General features: G+C 41.8%; 1 protein-coding gene across 1 annotated transcript in view; it reads left to right on the forward strand.

Annotated features, from left to right (window-relative positions):
* Window positions 1-18,314, forward strand: part of pdzd8 (PDZ domain containing 8) — a 210,087-nt gene that overhangs the window by 36,292 nt on the left and 155,481 nt on the right. Inside the window, exon 2 of the mRNA XM_048550985.1 lies at window positions 15,036-15,155. Coding sequence (XP_048406942.1) covers window positions 15,036-15,155 — 120 coding nt within the window. The remainder of the gene's footprint in view (window positions 1-15,035; window positions 15,156-18,314) is intronic.

The raw sequence follows: 18,314 nt of genomic DNA on the forward strand, positions 1-18,314 counted from the left end.
CTATTTCCATATATCTTAATGTCATTGGTCTTGAGAAATCTGATGATTTTTGTCTTGAACCTGCATAATGATTTGAACTTCCACAGCCCTTTGGTGTAAAGAATACTAAGGATTTGATTGTCTTCTGATTGAAAAAAATCCTCCTTATCTCAGTCTTGAATTGAATTCCTCTCTGGCCGCAGTGGGGCTGCCAGAGAACTGGAGTGCAGCTAATCCGGTTCCACTTTTTAAGAAGGGTGGTAAGGAATAAACCAGGGAATTACAACAAATGAATCACACATCCGTGTTAGGGAAGCTGTTGGAGAAATTCTGGAGGAGAGAATTAATCTTCACTTGGAGAGGCAAGATTTTATCAAGAATAGTCAGCCTGATTTTGTCAGAAGGAGTTCATGCTTAACAAACTTGATTTGAATTTTTCAAGCAGGTAGCTATGTGTGAAGTTAGGTAGTGCTGCTGATGTATTTTGTATAGATTTCAGGAAAGCCTTTAACCAAGTCTCACAAGGGAGACTGATAAAGAAGGTAAATGTGCATGGGATCCAGGATAACTTGTATCCAAGATAATAAAGTATGAAGCTGGATGAACACAGCAGGCCAAGCAGCATCTCAGGAGCACAAAAGCTGACGTTTTGGGCCTAGACCCTAAATTGGTTTAGTGGAAGAGATAGAGAGTAGTGTTTTTAGGCTGCTTGTGTGACTGATGGCTGGTGTCCAATATGCTTCAAGAATGGGTGCAAGGTCCCTTATTATTCTTAATGTAAATAAACAATATAGAAGATGATGTGGGGGATGATAAATAAGTTTGCAGATGACATGAAGGTTGGCCATGAGGTTGACAGTGAGGAAAGATATCTTATATTACAAGACAGTATAAATAGATTAGTCAGATGGTCAAATTAGTGGCAAATGAATTTTTTTTATTTATTAACTGGACGAGGGTATTATTAGCTGAGCCAGAATTTATTGCCCAGAGGGCAGTTAAGAGTCAACTGCGTTGCTGTGGGTCTGAAGCCACATTCAGGCCAGACGAGATAAGGATGGCAGTTTCCTCAAGGACTTCAGTGAACAATGGGTTTTCTCGACAATCTACAATGATTTTGTGGTCATTAATGGATTCCTAATTCCAGATTTAACCCTGAAAAGTGTGAATTGATGCGCTTTGGAATAAGTAAGAAGACAAGGCAGTACTCCTGTGAATGGCAGGACACTAGGCAGTTCAATGAAACAGTGATTTTGGGGTGCTTGTCCAGAGTGCTGTGGCAGCAAGGCAAGTTAATTAGATGATTAAGAATTATTAAGGACACTTGCCTTTATCAGTTGTGACATAGACTATAAGAGCAGAGTGGTTAAGCCAAAGACTTTGGTCAGGCCACAGCTGGTGTACTTTTACGCAGTTCTGGTCATCTCACTGTAGGAAGGATGTGATTACACTGGGTGGGTGCAGAGGAGATTAACTTGAATGTTTCCTGATTAGAGTATTTTAGCTCTGAAGAGTGGCTCAGATTGTTTTCTTTAGAGCAAAGAACACTGAGTAGGGGACCTGATAGAGGTGTATGAGATTGAGGGGCATGGACAGGGTGCATAGAAAACAGCTGTCCCCCTTTGAAGGGTTAATGACAAGGGGGTGTAATTTTAAGGTAAAAGTCTTAAAAGGGATTTGGTTAAAAAAAAATTTTAAACCCCAGAGGGTGATGAGATTCTGGAATGCACTGCCTAGGATGGTAGTTGAGACAGGAGACCTCAACCTTTAAAAGTATGTAGATGAGGACTTGAAATATAACATTCAAGGCTATGGGTCATACTGGAAAATTGAACTTCTGTACACTTCAGAGTACTTCTGTCGGTGTAGACTTGAAGGGCCTTTTCAGTTCTGTATAATACTATCTGAGATAAACTCAGAATTAGGGATAGGCTATGTCCTTTGGTGCTAGAATCATCAGCCAGGGTATCATGATATCTGTACCTACTCTGTCATCCCCTGTAATAATTTTGTAGATTTCAGTGAGATCATGTCTCATTCTTCAAAATTCTAGAGAATAGAGACCCAGTTTCCTCTCTCTCCTTTTAAGACAGTGCTGCCATTTCACTGATTCATCTGATGAATGTTTATTGCATGCTGTCCATGGCAAGTGTACCGTTCCTTAGATAAGGAGACCACAACTATACACAACACTCTAGGTGGAGTCTCAACAACATTCTTTAAACTGCACCAAAATATTTTTACTTCAAACCCCCTTTAAATGAATGTAAACATACTGGTCGTATCTACCTCAACTTGATTTTATTTTCCTCCCAAATCCAGTGCCTTCCCACTTAAATCTGTGATACTTCTGACACTTTGTCAGTTTCAGAATTTCCAGTTCACAAGCTCCAGCTGCCGCCTCTTCATCATGCACATGCAACCCACTTACAAGTCCATCCCAATCAGGATGGTCTGAGAGCTCTCTGCTTCTTCCTGGAAAAAAGACCTGAACTGTCCCCATTCACCATTACCGACCTCTGCATGACCAAGCTTGTTCTCACTTTGAACAACTTCTCCTTTTAACTCTTCTACTTACTTCAGGTCAAAAAAGTAGCCATGGATATCCAAATTGGCCCCAGTTATGCCTCTCTCTTTGTAGAGCATGTGGAACACACCTTGTTCCCATCCTACTCTGGCCCCCACCTATAAGTCTTTCTCCAACTTATTAATGACATTATCATTAGAATCCTTTCAGTGTAGAAACAGGCCCTTTGGTCCAACAAGTCTGCACTGATCCTCAGAACCTTTGATTGTGGGAGGAAACCAGAGCACCTGAAGGAAACCCACGTAGACACAGAGAGAATGTGCAACCTCCACACAGACAGTCGCCCAAGGGTGGCATCGTAATTCTGCTTCTCTCTTGTCCAGAATTGGAAAAATTCATCAATTTCGCCTCACATTTCTATCCTGCACTCACCTTCACCTGGTCTGACTGTTACTTTCCCTTTCTCAACATCAGTTTCCATTTCTCCAAAATGTCCACAGTCTTCCTCAGCTGTGGAATGACCATGGTTGATAGGGCCCACTGCCTTGTCTGACTTATCTCCCACACTTTTGGCCCTCAGTCCCTGCCACAACAGGGTCCCCCTCACCCTCACCTACCACCCCACCAGTATCCACATCCAAACGATCATTAGCCACCATTTCTGCCACCTCCAGCGGGATACCAGCACCGGACGCGCATTCCCCTCCCCTCCCTTGTCAGCCTTGCACAGAGACCATTCCCTCCAGGACACTCTGGTCTACACCACCCCCACTGCCAACATCTTGCCACACCCCCAAGGCATCTTGCCATGCAATAGCAGAAGCTGTAACACCTGGCTGTTTACTTCCTCCCTCCTCACCGTCCTTCGGCATTCCTTCCAGGGGAACCAGTGCTTTACCTGGACTTGATTCAATCTAGTCTATGTATTAGTCTACTGTATTTCTTGGATAATGTCTACATTGTATACATCAACTCCTCTACAGTGGCGAGTCAAATCACAGACAGAATGACTGCTTTGCAGAAGACATATGTTGTGTTTGCAAAAATGACCCAAAGCTTCTGGTTGCATGCCATTTCAACACACCATTGCTTCCCTGACCAACGTCTCTGTCTTGGGCTTATGGCTCTGCTTCTCACAGCTCGGCACAAATTTGACGAAGATCTTGTTTTCCGCTTTGGACTCCTGCAACCTTCTGGACTCTATATAGAGTTAAATAATTTCTGGGCCTGAGCACCATCTCCCATGTTGAACCACACACGCACAGGCACGTGCCTGAAGAAGTGGCACTGAAACAGTAACTCTGCTTTCTCACCACTGATGCTGCCAGACCTTCTGAGTTTGTTCAGCAATTCTGATTCTGTTTCCAATTTCCAGGAACAACTGTTCTTTGGGTTTTTTGTTTCCATTTCTACGTGCTGACATGTTATCTTTTAATGACTCGTGGCCAAAAATGCACAGGTCTTTTAGATGCCCGTGCTCCCCAACATCTCACCATTTGAGAAATATTCTGCTTTTCAGTTTTTATCTACCAAAATGAATAAATTCACAGTGTGGAGCTGGATGAACACAGCAGGCCAAGCAGCATCCTAGGAGCACAAAAGGTGATGTTTTGGGCCTAGACCCTTTTTCTGAAGATGAAGAGTCTAGGCCCGAAAACATCAGCTTTTGTGTTCCTAAGATGCTGCTTGGCCTGCGGTGTTCGTCCAGCTCCACACTTTGTTATCTTGGATTCTCCAGCATCTGCAGTTCCCACTATCTCTGAATAAATTCACATCTGTTTACATTAAATTCCATCCGCCTTGTTTCAACCCATTAACTTAGACTGTCCAAGTCTTGAAGCCTCTCAAGCACACTCCTTACAATGAACATTCCCATCCAGTTTGTTGTCATCAGCGATTGGAAATATTACAGTTGGTCCCCACCTTCCAAATAATTTTAGAAGTTTAATAGTTGTGTAACCAGCACTGATTCTCAGGATACCCCATTAGTAAGAATTTGTCATCCTGAGAATGATCCATTTATTCCTGTTCTGTGCTTCCTTCCTAATAACTAATTTTCAATCCATACGAAAATATTCTCCTCAATCTCATGACCTCTAACTTCAGTTATTAAGCCCATGTGGGATCCTAACACAGTCTTGTGAAAATCCAAATGCCTGGTATTGACTTTTGTCTATGCATCAAATTAGATCCTGGAATTCCTGCAAGCTTGTCAAATATAATAATTTAAAAATCCATTCTGACACTGCTGATACCTGCCATTCTTTTCCAAATGTTCAGTTATCACATCTTTTATAATGGACTGCAACATTTTCTGTACAACAGATGTCAAGTTTCTAGTTCTCATTCTTCTTCTTCCTCCTTTCTTAAAAGGTGGAGTTGCCTTTGCTGTTTTCAAGTTGGTAGGAACCATCTTAGAATGGATAGAAGTGTAAAAGATCATCGCTGAAGCATTCGCTATATCTGTTGCTACAGCAAACCTTTTATTAACCGGCACCTGTGGAACCAGGAATGTGCCAGCTAATCGAATATTCCAGTTGATCGAGGCCCACAGAAACAATGTAATATTAGAGATGTAATGCAGGGGGTATACTCATCACTAATATATTTTGTTTACAGAATAAATCATTTAAATAATAATGCAACTTTGCCTTGAATAAAACTTACCAGCAGAGAGCCTTCTCACTTGCACCCTGAACTGACTACTGGAACATCGTGGAGATCATGATAATACAGTAAGTTTTGTGGAATTTGAGGTATATAACTTTAAATAGGCTGGAGTGTTTTTCTTCCCGCTCAGAGGCTGAGGAGTGACCTGTAGACGTTTATAAAATCATGAGGGGCATGGATGGGATGAACAGTCAAGGTCTCGTCGCGAGGGTGGGGATGTCCCAAGCTAGAGGACATAACTTTAAGGTGAGAGGAATAAGATTTGAAAAGGCCCTGAGGGTAACTTTTTCTCACAGGCTGGTGCTTGTTTGGAGCCAATGATCAGATGAAATGGTGGAGGCTGGTACAGTTACAGTATTCAAAAGGCATCTGGATCGGTATATGAATAGGAAGGGTTTGAGAGATATGGGCCAAATGCTGGCAAATGGGACGAGGTCAGATCGTGATGTCTAGTCAGCATGGATGAGTTGCACGAAAGGGTCTGTTTCTGTGCTGTGAAACTCTGACTCTGTTATCAAATGTGCTGGTTCATAAGGTGCTTGTTTAAATAACGTTTACCGTACTTTTCTTCAACACTTAGAAATGATGCTTGTCTCATCCAGAAGATCTGAAGAGCTATGTCGACATGTTAAGCGAGTGGGCAAAAACTTGGTGGGTAATATATAATGCAGGAAAATGAACTTATGCAGGAAGAATAGAGGAGCTGAATATAATTTAAATGGTGAGAGACTGTAGAAACAGAGGAACTTAGGAATTCTTGCGCTGAACCTCAAAAAGCTAGCTTTCAGATTTAATGAGCCATCAGGAAGACAAACAGAATGTTTGTTTTCCTTTATTCCATTCCCTCTGAAATAAAAATAGGGAGGTTTTGCTGAACTACATAGCCAGGTCATAGCTGGAATATTGTGAACAGTATTTGGCCCCTTTTATTGAAAGAAAGATACAATGGCATTAGGTCAGTTCAGAGAATGTTCATTAGATTGTTCATGGAGGGACTGTCTTATTAAGGAGAGATTGAGTAGATTGGGCTTGTACTCATTGGAGTTTAAAAGATTGAGAAGCAACCTCATTCAAACATACAAGAGGATGTGACAGGTTAGATGTGGTCAAGTTGTTTCCCCTTGTGGTTAAGGAATATTACAACCCCCAAACCTCCTAATTCTGAGACACTTTCGGTTTTATTCAGCTGTTAGAGAACTGGGGCAATCCATATTGGGATTTTTGACGAGGCTAAGACTACTGGCAGAGACACGTGACTTTGGTTTAACCCTGAATGAGGTGCTGAGAGACTGGTATTTGGGATTAATGATGTAACCATGCTGTAGCGCCTTCTAGCTGAAGCCCAGCTGGAATTCAAACAGGTACTGCAGCTGGCCCTGTCATTAGAAAATGTGGTAAGTGAAGTGTGGGAACTACGTGGCATCCCAATGACAGTGGACACCTTCACCTGTCCAATTGAGCTTGGCAAACACCACTTGAGTGTAGGCAATTGCAGGGCCTCAGGCAGGGCATATCCTGATTAGGGGGAGCCTAGGCCAGCTCACAGCGGAACCCCACAAAAATGGGCCCCGGCCAAGTGTCTGAAAAGCTCCTCAGAATCTGAGCTTATTTAATAGTTGTTATCAGTGTATGGATTCAAGGCAGCAAGGGAGTCCTACGAAGCCTGACTTAAGTAGGAAAACCCATAGGCTGGTACCCACGAGAGTGCACACCTGGAAAGTCCCCCCTTCGTGTGAGTTGGAATAATTAAATTGCTTACCGACATGCGAATTGGAACCGATTTTAAAATTGATGTTTGGTTAAATGGTCAACTATAGAGTTCGATACTGAGCAACTGTATCTGTGGTTGCAGAATCTGTCTTTAACAAGGTTCGCTCTGGACTCCAACCCTTAAGTTTGCACAAGACCTCAGTCAGACTGAGAACATATACTGGGGGACCATTGCAGATTAAGGGTACGACCTTGGTTCTGGTCTCCCATGAGAAGCAGTTGGGGTGGAATTGGTTGAGAAAGATTCGCCTGATTGGCTCAACGTTCTTTGATTAGAAAATGGCAGCCTCATTGAAGTCCTAGTGAAATACCCAGGACTGTTTCAGGAAAGGTTTTGGACTATCAAAAGGACCAAAGCCACTTTAAATGGTGACCAGGAAGCAATTCAGACGTTTGCAAGGCCTGTCCAGTGCCATTTGCCTTGTTGGCAAAAGTAGAGGTGAAAATCAGGAGGATGGAGAGTGAAGGAATCCTCAAACCAGTGCACTTTGCAGAATGGACACCACCATTCGTACAGATTGTGAAGCCTGACGGCTCAGTTCACCATTGTGGGGCTTTTAAGCAAATGGTAAACCACTTCTCGCAGCTGGATAAATACCGGATCTGTCTCGGAGAGGACTTGTACACAAAGTTGGTTGGGGGGCTGTCCATTACAAAGCTGGACATGAGCTATGCCTACCTGCAATTGCAATTGGATGAGGAGCCCAGAAGTATGCTACAATTAATACCCACAAAGATTTATATTAATATACAAGATTGCCATTTGGGGCACCATCAGCCTGTGCCCCTTTCCGGCAGACCATGAAGGGCATTTTAAAAAGGCTACCCCAGGTTGCCATTTATCTGGACGACATACTAATAACAAGGAGACCAATAAAGAGCACTTCTAAAACTTGCTGATCGTGCTTGAACATTTCTCCCAGATGGGTGTATGCCCTAGAAAGGAAAAATGTGTATTCCAAGTACCCCACTTCAGTTACAGAGTTGGCAAAACTGGGTTACACCTGTTGGAAAATGAAGCGAGTGCGATCCGAGGGACCCCAGCTATCTCGTCTGTACTGGAGCTTAGGTCTTTCCTTGGGTTATCGTGGAAAATTCATGTGTAAACTGGTTTCCATCTTGGCATCTTTACACCAGCTATTGAAAAAGGGTCAGCCTTGGAAATGGTTGCATAGCCCAGAAGTAGCTTTTAGGAAAGTGAAAAGCAGCTATTGTTATCTAACATGTTGGCCCACTACGATCTGAAGCGAAGCATGGTGCTGCCATGCGATGCCTCCCTTTACAGTATTGTGGTAGTGCTGGCTCACAAGTGACCCAACAGAGAGGAGAGCCCAGTAGTGTACGTTTCTCAGACTTTGGTGGATGCCGAATGCAAATATGCCCCGCTAGTGAAGGAATGTTTGGAGGTCATCCTTGGTGTGAGGAAGCACTACAAGTACCTTTATGGGCAGGAATTTTTCATAGTAACAGATCACAAAGCCTTGCTAGGGCTACTGAAGGAAAACAGCGTTGAATCCTTATTCTCTGTGTGTACAAGTGCCAGTTAGAACATCATCAAGTAAGCCAAGTGGCTATTGTGGATGCACTGAGCTGCCTTCTATTGGCAGATACTCCACCAGTGATGCCTTGCCTGGAAGAGTCTGTTTTGGTTTTAAACTCCCTGGATACCCGTCCATTCACTGCAGACAATATCTGACTATTGTCATGAAAAGATCCTGTCCTAGCAAAATTAAAACAGCAGGTGGTAATAAGGGAACAGAAGGACCATCAGAACTAGGACTGAAACCTTTTTGGACTCAGTGGGACTAGATCAAACCAAGGGTTTGTCCCAAGTAAGATTCATTGCCAGATACTTTGACCTCCTCCGGGGTCATCCAGGGGTTTCCAAGATATAGGTGCTAGTACAAAGCTATGACTGGTGGCCAGGGTTGAATGCTGACATAACTGCATTGGTGGGGCAGTGCCCGGATTGCCAACAAAGACAAAAATAGCCACCATCGGTTCATGGGAAAGGCTGGGTAAACCCTGGACACAGTTGCATGTCGACCACGCCGATCCTTTCATGGGCTCAGCATTCCTGCCCATTGTGGGTGGTCATTCAAAGTGGTTGGATGTACATAAAGTTTGTTCAGCAAACTCAGGGATGACCATTAAGATGCTACGAGCATCGTTCGTGATACACAGACTCCTGGAAATATTCATCATGGACAATGGGACATCATTTACCAGTAGGGAATTTGAATATTTCCTAAAGTCAAATGGCATTCAGCGTTTAAGGACAGCTGCATACCATCCATCGTCCATCGGTCTAGCAGAAAGAGCTGTCCAAACATTGAAGGCCGCCTTAAAGAAGCAGCCTACAGTGTCACTTGATACCTAACTGTTCCCAGTTCCTGTTTGATTACAGGACTATACCACAAGCAACAAGAGGGATAGCTCCAGCAAAGTTGCTGATGGGGAGATGACTCCATGCCGAGTTAAACCTGATTTCCGCAGACCTTTGGTGGGGCGAGGATGGGGTGAAATAGCTGCAGGAATGCCTTGCCGGCCATATTCTTCCTCTAAATGAGAGAGACAGTTTAGTTCAGGGGAAGAAGTTTGGTGCTGGAACGATTGAAATGGCCTTGTATGGGCATGAGGTGAGGCTGATGTGACTTGCAAAATTCAGTCTGAACAAGCACGTGCATCAAGCTGTTATGTTGCAAATGGGATGGGAACAAAACATACCTGATCCCTCAGAACAGCCAGAAGGCCTACCAGGAACCGTAGGTTCTCCCCCCTCCACCGTGTGTTGAGGAAACCTCAGAGTCTGAGATTGGTGCAACCTCGATACCGTTACTGTCGGAAGGGAAGAGGAGGAAACTCTCTCACGATGCTCCAGATGCAAGAGACGGGCCATGCTCTGGTACATGCCATCGTTGTAAGAGTTTGAGTCAGATGAACAGGACTTGAGGTGAAATTGTCAAAAGAAAAACTACAAGAGAAAAACCAGGCCTACGTCCCTGGACTTAAAGGGAGAAAGATGTAGTGATTGGAACCAGCTGGATCTTGTTGACCACAAGATGCTTGTTAATCTGAGCCAATTGCAAAAGCCCTGGCTGACCAATATAGCAAGGAGCTTTAGAATTCCCTTGGTTTAGAGGACTGACTTGAACTGATTGGCCACACAGCCAGTGTACTGTACCCAAGTATATAAAGGGTGACTTGGTGACAGGATACCAACCTTAATGCAATTTTTTCAGAGTTTTTTACAAATGTTGAAAAACTGTGAGAACACTTGACTCTACAGTTTTCTGAATTGTTTAGAAATTCATTAGACTACCTGTTGTTGATTGTTGTATCGTTGCTTATGTAAGCCCAAAGTGATGTGAAGCCTTCTCATTAAGGTGTTTAAAGGCTAGTTTGAGTTTGCACTTGCATATTGATGCTGAAAACTCTATAGTTTGTATTGTAGCTTCTTTTGTTGTAAAGACTTGAAAAATGCTGTGTTTCAGGATTACATTCTAAACTTTTCCATTATGACTATTTTCACATACTGTTTTTGTAGTTCTTTTCATTCATGGACAACGTTAGCAACCAGACTTTTACTTTGTGTAGTTGTTGACTTACTTGCTGAGCTAGCTTGTTCTTGTTCAGACGTTTCCTCACCATGCGAGATGACAACATCAGTGGAGCCTCCGATGAAGTGATGTTATTCTATTATGCTTGGAATTTATACCGTTTTGGTGAATAATGTCATTTCCGATTTTGATCTGTATGGGTTTGTATATGGGGTCCAATTCTGTATGCTTGTTGATTGCATTGTGTGTGGAGAACCATGCCCCTAGGAATTTCTGTGCATGTCTGTGTTTGGCTTGGGCTACTACGGTTGCCTTGTCCCAGTTAAACTGATGGTCTTCATTGTCTGAGCATACCGATTCACTCGGTAAAAGCAATCCACATTGATCAAATCCTCAACTTCCACAGCAACGCTCCAACATCCACAACTGTATTAGGACATTACTTAAAAGGGCCAGGACACACAGCAACAACCTGGAACTACACAGGAAAGAGGAAGAGCACCTATACAAAATTCTCGCTACAAATAGATATCCCCTCACCTTCATCCACAGATGCCTACTAAACAAACAACAACAGGAGGACACAGTATGCCCTAACACACCGGCCACACTGCCCTACATCAAGATCATATCAGAACTGACAATTGGACTCCTAAGACCATTAGTAATCATGGTAGCCCACAAGCCCACAGCCACTCTACAACAAACACTGACAAGGGTTAAAGACCACATTCCCACAACAAGCAGAACCAACATGGTTTACAAAATACCATGCAACGACTGCTACAAACATTACATCAGGCAGACAGGAAGGAGACTAGTCATCAGAATACATAAACATCAATTAGTAGCAAAACGGCATGACAAACTCTCCTTAATATTGGTACACTCAGACCATGAAGGCCATCAGTTTAACTGGGACAAGGTAGCCATAGTAGCCTAAGACATACATAGGAATTCCTAGAGGCATGGCTGTCTACCTGTAATGCAATCACAAGCATACAGAATGGACCCCATATACAAACCCATACAGATCAAAACGAGAAATGACACTACTCACCATAATGGTATAAATTCCAAGCGGAGTAGAATAACTCCACTTCATCGGAGGCTGCAATGATGATGTCACTTGGCATGGTGATGAAATGTCTGAACAAGAACAGCCCAGCTCGGCCAACAACTCAACAACCTCACCCACAACCCGAGTTACAGATCTTTGCCAAAGCTTTACTTTGTTGTGCAAGATCTAATTGCGAGCAGAAGCAAATGTCAGTTGTCGGAAGAGTGACCATATAATTTCTATTAATCCATAAGTGGTTCAGTAATAGAGAGATTTGTTGCTGCATGAAATGCAAGTATGCCTAACTCTCTTGAATGATCCCTGAAATGTTGGTGTTATCTGTTGACGTGAATGATTGGGCATTGTGCTAATGCCAGGTGAGAGCAACTGATTTGGAGCAAATGTTACAGGATTACATGCTGTAAGCAACTTTCATGTGCCATAGGTAATGCAAAAAAGATTGGAGAAAGGCTGAACATGGTGAAAGTTAGAAGAAATGTTACGGTACTGGTAATTCATTTGTTGAACTATCTGAAACAGCCCTATGAGTTTCACTAGTTATCTTATCATCACAGTTGCATGAGAAACCATATAACTAACGTGTGGCTTACAGCCCCCATTCCTCGTTTATGAGTTTAACTCTCTGAAATAGAGGGTTAGATTTTGAATTTCCTTCCCATATTTAGTCAACATCTTTAGCTTCTGCACAAAGGCCTTTCATTTAAATCATGCAGGAATGATGCCTCCAATGTTTCCACTGGATCACTGTAAATTATGTGTATTGCCAAAGAAGACAGAAGAAACAAAGCTCCACTTGAAACCCAGAGCAATTTAATTTACAATTATAAGCAAACCCATGTCTTCCCAAATGAGAAAAAGATTACGAACCTGGGGAAGACCGTAAGCTCCTAAATCTTTTAGTCTTGCTTCGGTTGATGTTTGTTGTGCAGTTTGGTTGCGTTGAGTAAGAGTAAGCAAAGAACGTAAACAGAAATGTAGAAGTTGCCATCTAACAAGAACGTGTGTCTGAGCGCATAGGGGTGGATGAGGGGAAATACCGCAGAGCAAATTCAGCTGGGGCTTAACGTGTAGAGGTGAGAATATCTGATTAATGTTAAATAAAGAATAGCCAGTATATGACCCAAATAACTTAGTTGCAATGAAAAATGCTCAGATTTAGGGAATCACAGATATTGTGTTGCAAATAAGGTGAACCTACTTCTCAAAAATTACAGAATTACAAAAATGAGCTTTGGCATTAGCCTGTAACTGCAAAAGAGGCTTTTGACAGACTAGGTCAAACTACCTACAAGGTCTACCTGTGTCACAACCTTGAAGGTTTACAATAGAAACTAAAAGTTATTCCATCAACTACTTTTAAACACAGATTTCAATAAAATTTATCTAAAATTGGAAGTAAAGGCCATGTTGCTTGTAAAAAGACATCCAAGGTGCAAAGATCTCAGCTAATATTAATTTGTTGCAATAGCCCATTGCAGAAACAGGTCAGTTATGCTGTCGTTGCTTCCAAAGGCAGTGAAAATCGTCCCAGATGTGTTGATAAAGTAGTGAATTGGAAAATGAAATTCACTGGGTTCTAATTGATAATTGTACAATTGAGACCATTCATTGTTACAGGGTAGTTCTAGATATGGCATTATGAAGAAGGTAAAAAATTGGACTCATCAAATGAGAAAATGAATGAAAACAGTAGTTATAGGCCTATCCCAGCATTATCTGGAACAGGTGGCCTGTGATGGAAGTATGTCCTAATATACTCTTGTACTGCGCCAACATTCTTCACTCTTCACTCTTCACAGCTCTTCACTCCAAGAGACTGTTGTTCCATCCACATAACAGCTGCTCAATTACTGTAAAATATTTTTCTGAGAATCTCAGGTATTTGTTGCAAAATCCAGCACTACTTAAAAATCTTAAATGATGGTTATATTTTACTTTGTTAATTCAATAAACCTTTTATTAACCAGCACCTATGGGACCAGGAGTTTGCTAGTTGATCGAATATTCTGGATAATCCAAAAGGTATGCATAATCCTGACCAAGCAGAACTTGAAGGCTTTTATTCTGTTGTACCATTCTTCAAGGTGTCTTATGGTTTTCTGGTTTCCCTCCTTTACTAAAGACACTGAATAATGTTGTGGAGACAGTTCTAAGGAGGCAGGTAACTTCTGGTTCCTTGTCGTCATTCTTATTTAATCCACCTAACCCGCACGTTTTTGTACAGTGGGGGGAGAAATCAGAGTGCTGGATAAAACCCAGGCAGAGATGGACACAGTCACCAAGGCTGGAATCGAATCTGGGTCCCTGACACTGAAGTAGCCAGTGCTAACGACTGAGTCACCCTGCCAGGAATAATTTTTCATGCTTTAACCAATAGGCTTTGTGTTATATTTTTAAAATTTAAATTAACTTGAGGCATGAGTGATCACATTGAAGCACTGCATTTTATTAATGTAAATGTTCATCTAAACATAAATATTCTTGGTAAATTAATACGAATATGTTAGTAGAATTCAGTCGTGTTTATTTGAAGACATTAAGTGACATCCAATGGTGAAACGTAGGATCTACAGTCACTACTAGTACAAAACAAATACAATAGCAAATTACCATCTGACTCTTGGTGTATAATACAAGAATAATGCTGAAGTGAAAATAAATTAATTTTATGTATTTGGCATTTCTTTTGGCTCTTGCGGTTTTATCTTCATTTTCACAGAGCATTGTATTTGAGTGTTTTTAGCTTCAATACTATCAGTATTGAATTGTCCACTAAGTGACATTCCTTCAAGTACTAAACAGGAAAATCATAGAACTGCAAGATCCTGGAAATCTGAAACGAAAACAGAAATTGCCGTAAAAACTCAGCAGGTCAAAACTTGTGCTGAAGAAAGGTCACTGGACCCAAAGTGTCACCTCTGCTTTCTCTCCACAGGTACTGCCAGGCGTGCTGACTTTTTACAGCCATTTCTGTTTTTGGTTCAAGTGCTGCACTACTGAATAAGATATCAGAGCCCTGTTTGAATCTGTAAATGCCAACAAACAAAGATGTGCCCTTCTGGCAGGGCCTAGTGGCACATTCTATATCTCTCTTCAGACTGACTTAATCAGTACCTGCACAAGTTATTTAATAGAAACATGGATATTAGCAGCAGGAGTAGGCTATTTGATTGTGAACTGCTGGGGATTGAACCTGAAAATTTCATGATCAGTTAGGTTTAGTCAGTCACTGCGTAAACTCTGAATTGATTTCTTACGAAGAAGCATTGCTATTCTGCTATTGGTTAGATGCTTAGGGTTAAAAGAGAAACAAAGTCAGTTAATGAGCAGCATGGAGTTGAACTCAATTTCATGCAGTGAATGAAGATGTAATTGTAATGATTGCTTTTATAAAACAATATAAAAATAAAAACTTGAAAAACCCACCATTAATCTTATTCTTTTACAGGTATAAACCATTTTTTCCATACCAAGTCCAAACGGTAGATGCAGCCAACTGCGATCTTTACATGCAAGATGTGAATATTGTTGAAGGACGCCTAAAAGTCACAGTGGTCGAATGCAGCAGGTAAGATCAGTAAAATGACCAAAAAAAATCCTCCGCACCCCCATCTACCTACTAACCAGCCGCACCCCCATCTACCTGCTAACCAGCCGCACCCCCATCTATCTACTAACCAGCCGCACCCCCATCTACCTACTAACCTCATCCCACCTCCTTGACCTGTCCGTCTTCCCTGGACTGACCTATCCCCTCCCTACCTCCCCACCTCTACTCTCCTCTCCACCTATCTTCTTTACTCTCCATCTTCGGTCCGCCTCCCCCTCTCTCCCTATTTATTCCAGTTCCCTCCCCCCATCCCCCTCTCTGATGAAGGGTCTAGGCCCGAAACGTCAGCTTTTGTGCTCCTGAGATGCTGCTTGGCCTGCTGTGTTCATCCAGCCTCACATTTTATTATCTTGGAATTCTCCAGCATCTGCAGTTCCCATTATCTCCAAAAAAAATCTTCCTATCTGTTTCACAATGTTTGTAGTTCCTGGTCTGAAAACCTGAACAAATAAATTGATTTGAGTTATGTTTATTAATAAATCATGTGCTAATTATGAAAGCAACAGTACTGATTTTTATCTGTATTTTAGAACTGGTATTTTCCCTTTTGGGCCTTTCCATGTGCTTCACATGATAATAAACATGAATCAAGCCTTTGCCAGCTGGTCCAAACGACAGTGATATCCAGAGGGGAAAACTCTGGATCAGTCAGTGTGTGAGGCAAGAATGAAGTGTGCTTAGTCAGAGAAAATCATATTCTTAGTGAATCAGAAATTTATTTTGAAATACTTACTTTAAATTATCTAGGCACTGCAAGCCCAGTGTAGTGCATATTTACTACTGTTCTCTTCTCCCCACTTCCACACACTGTGTTGAGTCTGCCCAATGTTATTTCGTGTTGAGTCTGCCCAATGTTATTTCGTGTTGAATGAAGAATAGTTTTCTTATGTCAATAGATTTTGAGAGATCTGGAAACTCAACATGCTCTAGTGGCTTCTTAAGCTAGTTGAAATTGTATAATTTGTGATGATGCCAATAATCATCTAATTTCACCTCAAGCCATCTGCAAACAAAAGCCATTGAATTATATTTACATCAGTACTTCTGTTCCCTGACTCGAACTGTGGGTTGAATGTGCCTGGGTTGAGCAGATTACAGTTATGATGTCCCTTCTGTTCTGTAAACAGTAACAGATGTGAAAGACTAGCTTTTTCATCTGTCTCTGCAGTTAATGAAAATAACGAATTCCCCTATCAGTGTAATATATCTCATTTGAACTATTAATCTCAAATTCATTTAGATAACCAGAGCACAGCAGTGACCCATTTTAATTAAACAAGATTGCCATTAAAGTTGCAAGTTACAGTGCATATTTACATGTTGAACAGTATTTTAACTACACAGTAAGTTATGATACTTGCTTATCGTATGTTGCTGTGAAAGGCGATATTTTGCCCCTGAGAGAGGTGGTCTTGGATTCAGTCCCCTCTCCAAGAGTCGTCAATTATATTTCCATACTAAGGGAATCCTACATCTGTAAAATACTGTTCCCTAAGGGCAGTGTTAAACTAAAACTCAGGCTGTTAGACATTCAATGGTAAGACTATGGCACTATGCAAGGAATTGTTCGGAGGTCTTAAAATTTCTTTTTCAACTGAGCCAGCCCAAAATGAACAATTCATCTTAATTATGGGACATATCTGTGCATAAACTGGCTGACACATTCATCCATGCAATGCATCAAGATGTGAAATGCTTCAGCATGCCCTAAGATGAAGCAGAATATAGATGTCAGTTTATCTTTCTTGAGTGTTCGGTATACAATCCTTTCAAAAGAGGGTGACTGTCCATTGTTTTCTCTGTACTCCAAATGGCCACAAGAGGATATCAGAAAGCAGAAATCCAATGAACGAGTAATAAAGCAAAAGATAGTCATGCATTTTAAAAAAACAAAATCCTCCTTGGTTATTTTGTGATATTTTGCCCAATTTTCCCCCTTTTTTTTTCTCTTTCAAGATCTGTATTTGTTTTACTTATCCCACATGAGACCAGAGGAACTATGGGCAGCAAGTTTGTACTGTCAGCCCTAGTCAATTGCAATCTCTTTTTCAGGTCCTCTTTAAACATACTTTCCAGGTCTTCTTTGGCAAGTCCCATTGTCTTTTTCCATCTGATCCATTCAACTTCCACTGTGGCAGGCCGTATATTCAGGAAGCAAAAATGCGTGCCCTGTTTCGTATACGTGATAAAATCTCACCTGCTGTCAGTCAGGTGTTTATCATGTCATACGGCATGGAAACAGACCCTTTGGACCAACCAGCCCATGCCAAATGTAATCCCAAACTAAACTAGTCCCACCAGCCTGCTCCTGCCCATACCCCTTCAAATCTTTCCAATTCATGTACTTATCAAAGTATCTTTTAAATGTTGTAACTGTACCCGCGCCCACCACTTCCTCAGGCATTTCGTTCCAGGCGCGACCCACCCTCTGTGGGGGGGGAAAAAAATTGCCCCGCGTGCCCTCTTTAAATCGCTTACCTCTGACCCTAAAAATATGGCCCCTAGTATTGAAATCCCCAATCCTAAAGAAAAGATGCTTGCCATTAACCCTATCTGTACCCTCCTTGATTTTATAAACCTCTAGAAGGTCACCTCTCAACCTCCTACGTTCCAGCGAAGAAAGAAAGGCCCCCGCCTATCCAGCCTTTCCTTATAACTCAAGCGTTCCGTACTGGCATTATCCTGGTAAGCCTCTTCTAAACCCTATCTAGTTTAATAATATCCCTCCTATAACAAGGTGACCAGAACTGGATACAGTACTCTAGAAGAAGCCTCACCAACGTCCTGCAGAACCTCAACCTGACTTCCCAACTCCAATACTCAGGACTGAGCAATGAAGGCAAGCGTGCTAAATGCCTTTTTAAAAATCCTGTCTATATATGACACAAACCTCAAAGAATCATGTACTTGAACCCCTAGGTCTGTCTGTTTGACAACACTACTAATTGTAAAAGTTTTGCCCCGTTTGATGTATCAAAATGCAATACCTCGCATTTGTCTGAATTGAACTCCATCTGCCATTTTTCAGCCCGTTGACCCATTTGATCAAGATTCCTTTGTAATTTTAGAAATCCTTTTCACTGTCTACTGTGCCACCAATTTTGGTGTCATCTGCAA

This window comes from Stegostoma tigrinum, chromosome 20, assembly GCF_030684315.1.
Source record: "Stegostoma tigrinum isolate sSteTig4 chromosome 20, sSteTig4.hap1, whole genome shotgun sequence".
Lineage (NCBI taxonomy): Eukaryota > Metazoa > Chordata > Chondrichthyes > Orectolobiformes > Stegostomatidae > Stegostoma > Stegostoma tigrinum.